Source organism: Apteryx rowi, unplaced genomic scaffold, assembly GCF_003343035.1.
Source record: "Apteryx rowi isolate R43461 unplaced genomic scaffold, aptRow1 scaffold_269, whole genome shotgun sequence".
Classification (NCBI taxonomy): domain Eukaryota; kingdom Metazoa; phylum Chordata; class Aves; order Apterygiformes; family Apterygidae; genus Apteryx; species Apteryx rowi.
This window is the reverse complement of record NW_020449074.1, coordinates 422,490-435,373: the sequence shown is the minus strand read 5'-3', so window position 1 is coordinate 435,373 and position 12,884 is coordinate 422,490. Positions and strand designations below refer to the sequence as shown.

At 42.8% G+C, this 12,884-nt stretch overlaps 1 protein-coding gene across 2 annotated transcripts in view; it reads left to right on the top strand.

The window, feature by feature from the left end:
• The window catches only part of EVA1A (eva-1 homolog A, regulator of programmed cell death), a 218,851-nt gene that overhangs the window by 101,741 nt on the left and 104,226 nt on the right, over nt 1–12,884 (top strand). For both annotated transcript variants that reach the window (XM_026068134.1, XM_026068135.1), the window contains one exon: nt 8,650–8,793. In XM_026068134.1, coding sequence (XP_025923919.1) covers nt 8,650–8,793 — 144 coding nt within the window. The remainder of the gene's footprint in view (nt 1–8,649; nt 8,794–12,884) is intronic.

Here is a 12,884-nt window from a genome sequence, read left to right as displayed (position 1 = left end):
ATTCTTTAGCAAAAGATCCTGCTGCATGCTTTGGAGGTAAATCGTGTCCTCTGCTTGGGATGGTGTTCCCTCCTAGAGATGTCACTTGTTTGGAATATTTATCTTATTCCATCAAGGGAATATTTATCTTAGCTCATTCTTATTACTTGATCCTTGAAAGATAGCGAGGAAAGCTAGGACTCTGCTGCCTCTTTTAATTCTGGATGTGGGGCTGTTCCTGATGCCTTTACTCTGAGCCAAAAGTGTGCCACAGATTTCATCTTTTGATCAGACACCACCAGTCATGTTCCACTTCCTAATCACATACCTCACATATACCATTGGAAATAGTGTTTTAGGCAGTGATTCTCTTTCTGAAACCTTTTATTACAGCCAATCATTTGGTCCTTCTGATACTGCAAGATCTCATACTTTTTGGCATATGGTTTTCAAGGAAAGGAACAATAAAGCTTTGTTCATTGAATAAGCAGAAGGAGTGCACCACTTTGTATGCTAAATATACAGGCTCAGAGTGCTTCCTCTGACAAATGGGTGGAGGTTTCTTCTCAGGCTCTATTTTTTCTTTTTTTTCAGGAGAATACGATTCCTATGTCAACTAAGGACATTCAGGACTAATTTACAATAGGGTCTGTCAAGATTAGTAATGGAAACTAGATAGATCTGATGCTCAGATGAAAGAATAATTATTGCTGTGAACATTAAGAGAGAGAATGTCCTGCCCAGAACCCCCAAGAGCACACAGGACTAAATTTAACGGGCGATTAACAGAATAAAAAGGAATTGGAAAAAATGGATGGTCTGTAGATAAGTGCTGGAGATTAACACTAGAAAGATGAAGTACTTTTCACTGTTAATGGTTGTTCTCTCACTGTGACCTCAGTGGGCAGCACACACAGTGATCTTCCCCGAGTGAGTCAGTGGGTAAAGACATAGATGGGGCCATGGTCCTGCTGATAGTCAGCTGCACCTTCTGTGCTTTTGGGCCAGTCCTGCACCTGGACCTCCTGTTCCTGTGGGTGAGACTTTTAGAAGCGAATTTCCCAGGGCAGGGGCAGTAATGGACTTGGAAATAATGACTGGTATGTTGCTAGCTGTTTCAGTCCCCCAGTACAAGAAGGATATTGAGAAACTGGAGAGAGTAGAGCAGAGCCTGTGGTATGTCAGCGTGGAGTACGAGACCTACAAGAAGGTGAGGAGCTGGATTTGTTTGGTCTGACACAGAGGAGGCTGGGGAGATCTCATACAGCTGCTTGAATACTAACTACAAAGACAACGGAGTTCGTGATGCTCTGTAGTGTCAGATGGTAAAACAAGGGCAACAACCTGAAGTTGTGGCATGGGAGATTCAGACAGGATATTAGGAAAAACTTCCTAGGAGGGTAGTTCAGTACAGGGACTAGTTACACAGAATGGCTTTCAAGACTCAACTAGACAGTATTACAGCTGAGCTGATCTAGTGTCGGATAGACTCCTCTGAGATGAAGTTCGGACCGCATATTAGCCAGAGGTCCCTTCCAACCAACACTCCTATGATCCTGAGGTCTGCAAAGAAGGGGGAGAAATGGCTTTCTCTTTAGGCTGACAGAATGGTCAGTGCTGAGGTATACTCCATGTCCTGCTGCCTTTCTAGTCACACGCACTGCCTGTGGAAAACCCTGTGTGCCTGCCTTATGACATGCTAATGTTAACATGTAGAACTCAGGTATACATGGTCTTGCTTGCTCTGGAAAGCCTGCCTCAGCAATACAGGAACCTGTCTTTGCAGGCTTAACACATACGTAGTAAGTGACTCTGATCATGAGCCTAACAAATGCACAGATGTTTTTCGGGCATCTGGCATATGCCCAACTTAACTGTGGGATTAGTCACCTATCTCAAAACCAGGTGTCTAAATCTGTTTGTGGATCCACTTGTGACTACTGCTGCCTTGGAGGAGGCCGTGATCTCCAGCAGAGCATCTAAGAGTTACTGGAATGAAAAATTTAAACAGTTTGGAAACATTCTTTTGATCCCAGATAGTTTCTGCAATCAAAAGCAGCAATGTATGGCTTGGCTTTGAGATTTGGATGTGTCACCCTTGTTGGAGAAAAACAAGTAATAGTGAGTAACCAGAGTAACGGATGTGATTAATAGGCATTGGCTCCAATTTGTTTTTTTCACCGGGAAGAGTAATAAAGAAATACTCATGCTGGGAAGCTGCTTTAAACTGACTAAAACCCATTCATTGTGGTGAGCTTGATGATATGGACATTACATCACTGAGACCGATTCCAGGATTAAGGCCAGTGCTCTCTGCAGACTGCAGCTGGTAAAATCCTTCCCCTTAGGCTGATGAAGATAGTARATCAGGGAGGAATATCAGGCTAAGAGTCCTGGAATACTGAATGCAACTGGTAGGATGAATTACCCACTGAGGGCTTAGAGTAAAAGCTGGAATGAAAMTGCCCAGCAGTGAGTGTTTGTGGAGTGATCCCACAACAGGGAATTCAAACAGACCTTGCAGCAGTAGCAAGACTGGAAGGATGTGCAACTTTTAGAAAGTGGGGACAGGTGTAAATAGGATAAGACAAGCTGATACCACTGTTCCCCCACATCCAGACTTTARTTTAAAATGCCATATTCCAAAAGCACAGCTGATGTCTTTAAATACTTTCACATGTGGAAGTTTCATCATAGCCAGACTTCACATTGACTCTTCGGCAGTGTACTGAAGCAATTCAGTACTAATGAAAGTAGAGGGTAAATCTGATCCAACCTATGTAAGTGGGTTCTCTATCATCTGTGAAGTCTTAAAATTTTTTTAATACTCTGCTATGGGATTTGATCTTTGTATGCTTTAAAAGGCTTTTGGCATGGGCTTGACTATGCTTGTCAGTAGTTACCTCAGTGGTAGCAGATTTAGGTGTTGGCATTTGTGAGTGTCCTTCTTCCCCATATCTCTGACACTTGATCACTTGTTTGTCACTGGTGTCAGTATGGTATTTAATATAACATGCACGATTTGCACTTAGCAAGCAAGAAAGCAAAAAAGCAGCAAAGGAAAGGAGATGTTCCCCCAAATAAGCATGCCATCTGGATCCAATGAGGGTGACACATCCAGTCTTCCACTTGTGAAGACCTGGAAAATATGAAATTAGCCATCTGCAGGGGACCACAGCTCAACACTGCCCTGTCACATTGCTAGGCTTGGTTCCCTTGCATCTTTTTGGGAGGCTGAGTGCATAGCTTATGGATATGAGAGCCTCCATTGTCTTGGCTTTCTGAGCTCTGGGAATGGGCGCCTGGCAGGTGGAGTTTTCTGACYTGGAATTGTCTCCTGAAGAGGTGCTAATGTGCTTGAAGATCTCATTCCAGCACAGATCCCTGAGAATGTGTTTACCTTTGGAAGTTAAATTATCTGCATGCACTTCATAACAGCCAACATGAGTGATGTTGAGTGTTTTTATGCTCCTGGGACATGGGATAAAGGAAAAGACYGTATTGTCACTTCTGAAGCTCTGATTGCCATGATGGTGACTCTGTGATTTATGAAGGTGCTGTAGCCTCATCTGTCACTCAGCCATCTCTCAGATGTATTATTGATATCTTCAGTGCTAGTTAACAAGGGAATAAAGATGCTTGAATGTGACATTTTGACATCCAGCTGAATGACCTCCTTATCACAAATCCTTTGAAGTGTATGAGAGAGATGGACCCATCTGAAGGTTACGATGTCTCTCTTACATTTTTCAGTTCAATGTGTTATGTGGAGGGCTGACATGTTGACAGGTCAAAAAAAAAAAAGAAAAAAAAAGGAGAGACCAAGCTAATTTCAATATCCTCCCTGAGAGTACTGCTGGCTGCTTGCCCTGTTAGTTCTGGAAATGCAAAAACCATTTCTGCTTAGATCTTGCATGGATGGAAAATAAGGGAAAATTCCCTTTTGTGAACAAAGTCTTTCAAGTGAGCATTTTGTCAAATTTTGTGCCACAGACTCCATTTCTTTTTTTTAGGGCTGTTTGCATAAATCTGGAAGAATATGACCCMATTGAAGAGAATGGCTCAGGCCTTACCAGGGGAGAAATGAGAACAGCGTTTGGATTTACCATGTGGGAGTGTGGTGTTGTCAGTAGGCTTTAGCTAGGTCTTGTAATCTGGGTTTGTGAGATGACTTTCTGMCACTCTTGCATTCACGCTATTTTAGGGCTTATTAGTTTTTGCAGGTAAGTGGCAACAGTGAAGGCCTGCCCAAATTATGGTTGATTGCCACAAGAGCTAAGGAAATGGAATACTACAAAAACCTCCACAGTGGTATGCTGAAGTCAAACTGGCAGCCAGTTACAAGTGACATTCCTCAGCAATCAGTAATGCTTACTATCTTCATTAACAACTGGATGATGGGATGAAATGCTTCCTTACCAAGTTTGGGGGTGATACCAAGTTGGACAGGGCAGTTGTTACACTGGCAGGTAGGGCTGCCATTCAGAGGGACCTCAACGAGCTGGAGAAACCTTATGAAACTTTATGAAGTTCAAAAAGACAAGTGCAAAGTCTTGCACCTGGATAACCCCCTGCAACAGCACAGACTGGTGGCCAGCTGGCTAAAAAGCAGCTTTGCAGAAAAAAGACCAAGGGGTCCTGGGGGACAAGTTGAAGGTGAGTCATCAATAGGGTCCTGTGGCAATGAAGGCTAAGCAGATACTGAACTGTATGAGTAAGAACATAACAAGCAGACCAAGGGAAGGTTTTATTCACTATCTGGTGCTTATGTAACTATATCTGAAGTAGTGGAACGTCCAGCTTGGGGCTCCCCAGGACAAGAGAGATGTTGATGAACTGGAGCAATTCCAGCGAAGGGCCACCAGAGCTGGTCAGGGGACATATGGGGAGAGGCTGAGGGAGCTGCGTTTGTTCAGCCTGAAGAAGAGGATGCTTGGGGGGGCTCTTATTGCTGTCTTCTGCTGCTTAAAAGGTGGATATACATACGATTCTTCTTGGAAATGCACAGCAAAAAGCCAGGAAGCAATGAACACAAGTTGCAGCAATGGAAATCTGATTAGATACAAGGAAAAAAATTCTTCACCTGGAGAGTGGTTTAGCCCTGGAACAGGTGCCCAGGGAGGCTGTGGAATATTCATCTGTGGAGGTTTTCAAAACTTGCCTGGACAAATTCCTGAGCAACCTGATGTAACTTCAAAGTTGGCCCTGCTTTTAGCAGGAGGTTGGACTGCATAACCTCCAGATATTGCTTTCAGCTAAGTTATTCTGTGGTTTATGTGCTACAGTCCCAACAGGTGGCTCTTGTCCTGGATGCATTTTCAGTGTTAAGGTTTGCAACCAGTCCTTGTGAAAGAGTTTTTGTGTTTTTTTTTAAATCTCTGTTCCTTATTTCCTGTGTTAGGGGATTTCATCCTCATCTGTAATTGAAGCGTATAGAGTCTGTTCTGCACTTGGCTCGTTTGGGCTAGTGCAGTTTGGCCTGGAGTGGCCTGCAATTGGAGCATTGAGCATTTCACCATTGATATTTGATAAGTGAATATGGAGGTGTAGTCTGTGCCATGAGAAGCTGYGTATCTAAGGCCACATGTATGCTGGTAAACTAGCTGTGCCAGGGCCTGGGCATAGATRCTGGAAATAGATCATCTATACTGTTAAATTGTAGCATGGTCCATGGCATGGTTAGTTGCCTTGGGCCAACTAACACTCTCCAGTCCAGGAGGCAATCTCCAATCTCCAGGCAATCCAGGAGACGGTTTGGGGTTGGTTATAGGACTGGAACCATTCCAACTAGGTGGTGCTGGTATGACCACTCTGTTTTGAAGAGTAAGAGTGCTCAATAGCACTGTTGTTCCACAGCAGTTGGCCTCAGGGCCAGGGAATGGTCCAGGGCACTGTTTCATTTACCAGTGTGTACATAGCCAAACAGCATAGGCTGGGCCTGGGCGCTGTTAAGGATACAAATAGGAATTGCAGTGACAAGACTTGCTCTGGCAGGTGGAGCTCCCTGGAAAAAGCTGTCTGCTTGGAAGTTACAACTCAGGCTACATTTGCACTGGTACCTGGGGCTGAGGAAGGGGCCAGAGCACTGTCCCATGACCTTCTGCAGGCAGTAAGGCATGTTTTCAGTAGGTAACATGGACTCCCGGGGAAAATGAAATGTAACTACTACCTGATAAAGGTAGCTTCTGGATTGTGCTCACCTACTCTGTACACATTAGCTAGTCTGTACTATTGAATACGATGAGCCAGAGACTGTTGCCCAGCCCTAAGTCTGACTGGCCTCATGTGTATACAGCTAAACTGTCTACCACCTGTCCCCCCAACCCTTCTTCCACCCAAAAGATCCAGGGATGCCTCCTGCAATCTGATAATTGGGAGAARCCCTATTATATTGTTCCTGTGCACTGTCTGGAGTAATGCTAGCTGGCCTGGACAAAATCAAACTAAGGAAAATGGTAACGCTTATACAAGGTGGATAATGGTGTGTCAGGGTTCAAGCTCAGTTTGGTCTCCTAGTACAGGGATAGCCATTGAAGTCAATGTGGATGGACATCTTAGCCTGCTCAGAACTGCACAGGAGGACAGAAGTCTTCAATACCAAGATGTGACTGGTGATGGCTAGAAATGCTGGTGATATTAGTGTGAGGATATACCACAGAGAAAACAGCTAGAAGCATTTTCTATGTGCTGAATCTACACGTCTCGCAGCTGAAGAGTCAACCCAGTTCATTCAGGTGGAGGGCAGAGTCTAGGCTTAGTTACCACTTATTCTTAAAGGAGGAGTATCCCAAAGGGCGAGCGTCTCTGACGATGTACACAAAAACCTTGCCATGCCTCTCCCAGGACCAGTAATGGGAGCTGCATGGATAATTCTGCACCCTCCCACGGAGGTAGTGCGCTCCTGTGCCGGGGGGTGAGGCCCCAGTGCAGACAGTCTTGGAATGCAGTCTGCTTTGCGTGAGAACAATAACAAATAAAAAGAATAGGCTCCCGCCATGAAATCCTATGCAGTGCTTAGATTTGATGAGTTTCTTTAACTGGACATTTGACAAAAAGACAATAAAGCAGGATTGCTGCATGCCAGATGTTTCCATTGGAACCCCTGACACTCGCTGGATCAAAAATCCCCTAAGGAAGTTTGGGTGGTTCAGTATGAAAATGCTCACATGGGGCCCTGTTCTTTTGTCGTTCGCAGCATGTGAAATAAAATGCTGCCTTTGATTGGAGAATAAAGACATGTTGCCCTCTGGGCTTGGTTTTCTGCGGCTTTCCTGTGTCTGTCATGGCTTTTGTTGTGCTGGTTCTAGCATTCAATACCTTTTAGGGTTCGTTTTCCCTTTCCCTGCCTCCTGGTTACTGACCAAGAGGGGTTTCTATTCCTTTCTCTGTAGCTTTCCTGCTGCTTTTAGCAACTGCTTGATGTTGAAGACAATTCTTGTCAACTTCCTGTGCTTGGCCCTGGTCGGACAGTGAATGCAAACCATCAGTCTAGCACCTCAAAGTTCAAGAGCTGCCTGTACAAATCATTTTCACCTTAACTGAGAAAACAGTAGCAAACAATCTGATATAAAATAATACTTGGGAAAATATTTACCTTTGCAGCTTTGCATATTCTAAAGTCCTGATATGCTAGACATTTCTAGTTGCATGGGATAAACACAGTTAACAGAATATTTCTGCTCAGATAGTAGTTGGTAACATTATAGTTATTTGACCTCCTAGACTTCATTATACTTAGAAAAAGAACGTCCTCTAAGGACAGACAGAGATGCTGATCATCTCTGTCTGCAGAATGGGGCTAGAGATGGTCACTATAGACATGGCACAACTTTTTTGAACATAAAAAAGGCTAAAAAAGCCTAAAACATACCCAGACTGTCCCTATCTCTTCCTCTCAAAATGAAACAGGCAAAACCTGGAAAAAAAAACCCCCCCCCAACACGCTCAAATCAAATTAGAGTTTTACCCTTCCCCAAACAAGATCACAATGTTCATCTCCCTTCTACCCAGGAAGTGGGAATTTGCTAATAACGTTGCATGTTACTGTGATAGATTGCATTATCAGACAGCTGAATAAATCTGCAGGGTTTGAATATTGTAAGTGAATACTGTAACTGTAGTATTCATGTACTTTCTGTTCCTATGACAGTCTCTTAGTTTATGGGGGGACTTGTGGCTTTTCTGGATGAATACATTGGAAGGAGACTCCTGAGGTCTGAGTCTTTTTCCATGCCCTGTACTGATCTGCTGTTGTTAGTCTCTTCTCTTTCTATGACTCTGTTTCTTTATCTGTTAAAATGAGGATACTGATACCTCTCTTAGATTCCTTTGAGATCTTCATAGAACAAACACCAGGTAAGAAGAAATTATTATTATTGTGGATAGGCTTTTCCTTTTGACAACAAACCATCTTTTATTTGCAGCCTTCTTTCTGTTGCTGAGGAAGAACTTCTAATTCTTTGCTATTCTTTTCTGTAATTTTCTTTTACAATTTACAATTGATTAGAAGGGTTTGAGAGTCAGATACACCTTCCCATGTATGCACAAAGATCTTGAAATATTCATGGAAAGCTCACACATATCTGCTCTCATGTCTCTGCTCTGCATGAGTCTAGCTGTCTAATGCGGATGGACAAATATTCAGAAATAGGTATCCTTTTTCCCTTTTAGAGTGTCAGTCGACTACTGCTCTCCAACTCATGATCAAGCGCTGTCATGGAAAAAGAAGTTGCAGCATATATGCCAGCACCTATGAATTTGGAGATCCTTGTTACCCTGGTATCCGAAAGCATCTTAATGTCATCTACACATGCGGTGAGCCACAAAATTCTCTTACTTTAACTGTCACTGGGGTATGTGTTTGATGAACAGCAGCCTGTGAAGAAAGGCAAGGGTTGTAATTGTGCAAAAAAAAGTTGTTGAGCTTCCAGAAGTCTATGCAGTTCATTGTGATCCCTATTTGGTCACGTGGGAAAGCTCTGTGGATCACTTGAATGGTTTAATTATGACTCTCTTTCTACTCATTGGCTTGATAGAAAAATCAGAAAATATAGAAATGATGTTTTGTTAACCTATCCAACACTGCCTCTGCAAAGCAGCAAAAACTGGCAGCTGAAGCCATTTTGGATGCTTACAACCTGAATGTTAGTGTCCTGCTGTTTCATTTGCCTGCAACAAAGTTTTGGTTATCAGTAGGCTCCTTTTTGCTTTGTTCTGTTTGTCTTTCATTTGTACAGGTAAATAAGACACACACCAATCCATACTCATCCAGGGCATTAGTAGAAAATYATCCCCAAAGTCTTCAGGTGAACATTGAAATATTTTCTTACCAAAATACTGTTATTTTGAAAAAACATGTCCTCAGTTGGGAGCATAGGTCATAATGTCAAGCAGACATTGTACTCCTTCCTGACTAGTCATCCTATTTTGCAACAAAGAAAAAAACGTTCCTTTCTGAGTTCTGTGGTATCAAAACAACATCAGATCTCTCTTCCTCCATCCTTGGAGATATTGTCTCCAYCTTTGGAGATATTCAAAAGCTGTCTGGGCAACGTGCTCTAGGTGACCCTGTTTGAGCAGGGGGGTTGAACTAGGTGATCTCCAGAGGTCCCTTCCRGCCTCAACCATTCTGTGCTTCTGTGATTCCTCTAGCGATGAAAATTCACTCATTTGTAGCTTCAGAAGTTGATATATTTGAAAATATTTGCTTGAGGGATTTGCTTATAAAGCTGTTGTGAGGATCCTGACCCATTAAAACACTACCCATTTCTTTCTATGTTTGCCTGGAAGAGGAGATTCTGGTACTGTTCTGAATCTGCTGAGCCTGTAGCAGAAGAGGTGCTGGCTGTATGCTCAGACAGCATCAGATCTGTGGGTCAGACTCTAACTGCAGCATCCTGAATCTGAGAGATGGTGTTTGAGATGGAGTTACTGTAGCAGTTTCTATAGTTATTATAGCATAGCTGATGTGCAGCACCTTGAGGAGCAGAGAGAGAGAGATATCCAGGAGCATGAGGCTATGAGCCCTTGCCTGGCTGTTGTTTCCTTTGGTGGGAGTGGCAGGAAGGTTGAAGTTTTTTTTCTTGGCTTTTTTTGTTTGTTTGAAATAATGCAGCAAGAAGTAGCAAGGCTTAGTGCAAAGCCTTGTGAATTTTCTACCCAGGAATGTCATGTTGTTAGATCAGTTTTCTCATAAAGACTGGAAAAAAGCTTATTCTCATGGGAATGTGATGAAATCCAAGGCAATGAGCTCCATAGCTCAAAAGTCCAAGGACAAACCAAACAGAGCACTATGATGTATTTCCAAGAGGATATCTCAAAGGCCTATGCAGTCTCATTCTGGTGTTGTGGTCCTGGTCCCAAAGTCCACTACAAAATGCATTAGTGATCTGTTAGTCTGGTCTTAACTTTCCTAGTCAGATAGGAAACTACATCAGGAAATGAATCATGCTTGAGAGCACATGTTTGGGTTTTTTGCTTTTTTAGTGGGTGAAATCTACCTTGGACTTCGAAAGTGCCCATGGCTCCATTTCAAAATCATGATCTCAGACATATCTCTGAGATGGATTTTGTGATCATCAGCCACATATTTCTCCCCTCAAAAAGCAAAATCCTTCAAAATGTAAAATCCAAATAAACAAGAATCGAATTCAGTCTTATGTGCTTGTGCGAGACAGAAGGAAATTCTGGCATTCTTTTAAAACAAATTGCAAAACCAAGCTACCATGATGTTGTCATGGTTTAGAAAGCRATCATAGTGTGGAAAAACTCCTGTCAGATAACTCTTTTTTTCTGGTTTCCGTAAAGCTGCATGCATGCAGCTCCTGGTATRGTATTGTCCTACTTTCTCAAAGCCCGTGGGAATGAAAGGGGATGGGCTTTGACTGGTAAAAGTGACTCATGTACCTTTTGGTTTGGACTTTTTTTTCCTGTGATTGTATCTAGGTTTATATCMCCATTCCCCACTTCTTGTAGTTGGAAACGCTTGATACATGGAGCGCAGGAGCAGCTTTGCTGGAGAACGGTGGATTGGGGAATGTGATGGGTGTACCCAACAGGGGAGTTTCAAGTCTGAGCATCACTTCAGCCTTTCTCGTGACTGCCTCAGATGGGTGATTCCTCACTCAGAGATCCACAGGTGGTTTGTTCTTCTCCATCGCTCCAAGGCTGCCAGGCCATGGCAGAAATGTCCCTGCATGGTTCTGCAGCTTGGACCATGTCACTCATCTTACTTGTGGGGAAAACAGATGCTTCTTTGTTACTAAACCAGAGCTGCATGATGTATTTCCAGGAAGATATCTCAAAGACTTATGCAGTCTCATTCTAGCATTATGGTCCTGGTCCCAAAGTCCACTACCAATGCCATTAGTCATCTCTTAGTCTGACCTTAACTTTGGTGGTGGGAGCAAGCATATTGATGGATGTTGCAGTGTGGGTAGGAGGACCTTTATGCAGACATTTCCTGTATGAGAAACTTCAGTAATTACGGGGACGGAGCAGCTGAGCTCTACTCTTGGTGCTAAAGCATGGGGAGGGTTGGAAAGACAAATATATGTCTCCTGCTGATAGCAATTCTTGAAAAAAAATCTGTTGAGGGATTAATTTATGAGGTGACAGAACGTGATGTTAATTCAAAACTCATATGTTGTTAGCAGAAATCACATTTCTTTTGCTGAGGCAAACGTTGTGACAGACATTAATGCTGCTGTTGGCTGTTTGAAGCAATGGCTCATGAATGGCAAGTGAGATGACTTATCTCCGAATCCTGGTAGGAGAAGGTCTGCAAAAGTCTCTCGTGTCAGCACTTACAGACTGCTCTCTGACTTCTCAATAGTAACTGATCCTGTCCATATTCTCCAAGAAGCAAATGGATAAGGCAGCAGCTTTGGTTTCTTTAAGCTATGGCCTAATTTCTTGGAGGTTCATTCTTCGAGCCTCCATGTTATACTGGATATAAGAATTCCTCCCAGACATACATAATTTGTTGATGAATCTGGTTTTAAGTAGAGGTATCATCTAACTCTCTGTCCAGCTGTAGTTTTTCCCCCTTTTCTTGAGTAATTTGCTCTAATTATTCCAGCYGGTGGGAGTGCTTGTATATTGTTCTCAAGTCAACATAGCAGAATCAGTTCTCCGTATGGTATTATATCCCTTTCCATTTCGCATTAAATGCCTATTGGCATCAYTTAGCTGCGATGGAAATACTACAAGTTAGCATGTATGTACAAGATGATTGAAACAAGCAAGTAACTGGCAGCCCGATGAGATAGCGATCTCTCGTGTACATTAGGATTCCATTAGCCCAGCCAAGGGAGCAGATGAAAATCCTCCAACATAAAAACATTCCAAACCTGAACATTGGCAGGAGCTGAAATACTAAAGTTTGATCCAAGGCCAAGTTTTGTTAATGGGGCGGTGGGGAAGGTGGGGTTTTCCAGTATGTGGGTCCCATTACTGGATTAATAAATACATTAATTACTTTTGTTTAAGGAAAAGAGCGCAAGGGCAAATTAATTCTGGGAAAGCAGAAAACACATGGTGGGGTTGCCTTCTGAGCATAGCAGCTGAACTAGAGGGAAATGCAAAAAATTTACCCCTGCTTTTTCTTTAAAATACCTTGAGACTATTAGAGGGTGGCAACAAATAAGAGTAATAATGCAAATGAGACAAAAAGTGCAACAAAGACTTAGTAGAAGTTTTTCTCTTTCTCTCTTTCTCTTTCTCTCTTTCTTCAGTATAAAACATTGCATTTGCAGTATATGCTGGTAGCTTGCTAGTGTCATTATGGCTGTGTTTTTGTACTTACTGATAAAACTTCCAGTACTCCTGACCTTTTTGTTTCTCTTAATTACCCTCTTGTTACCTTTGAAGACTCCTTTTAATTCTCCAGGTCTCTTTCCTCTCCA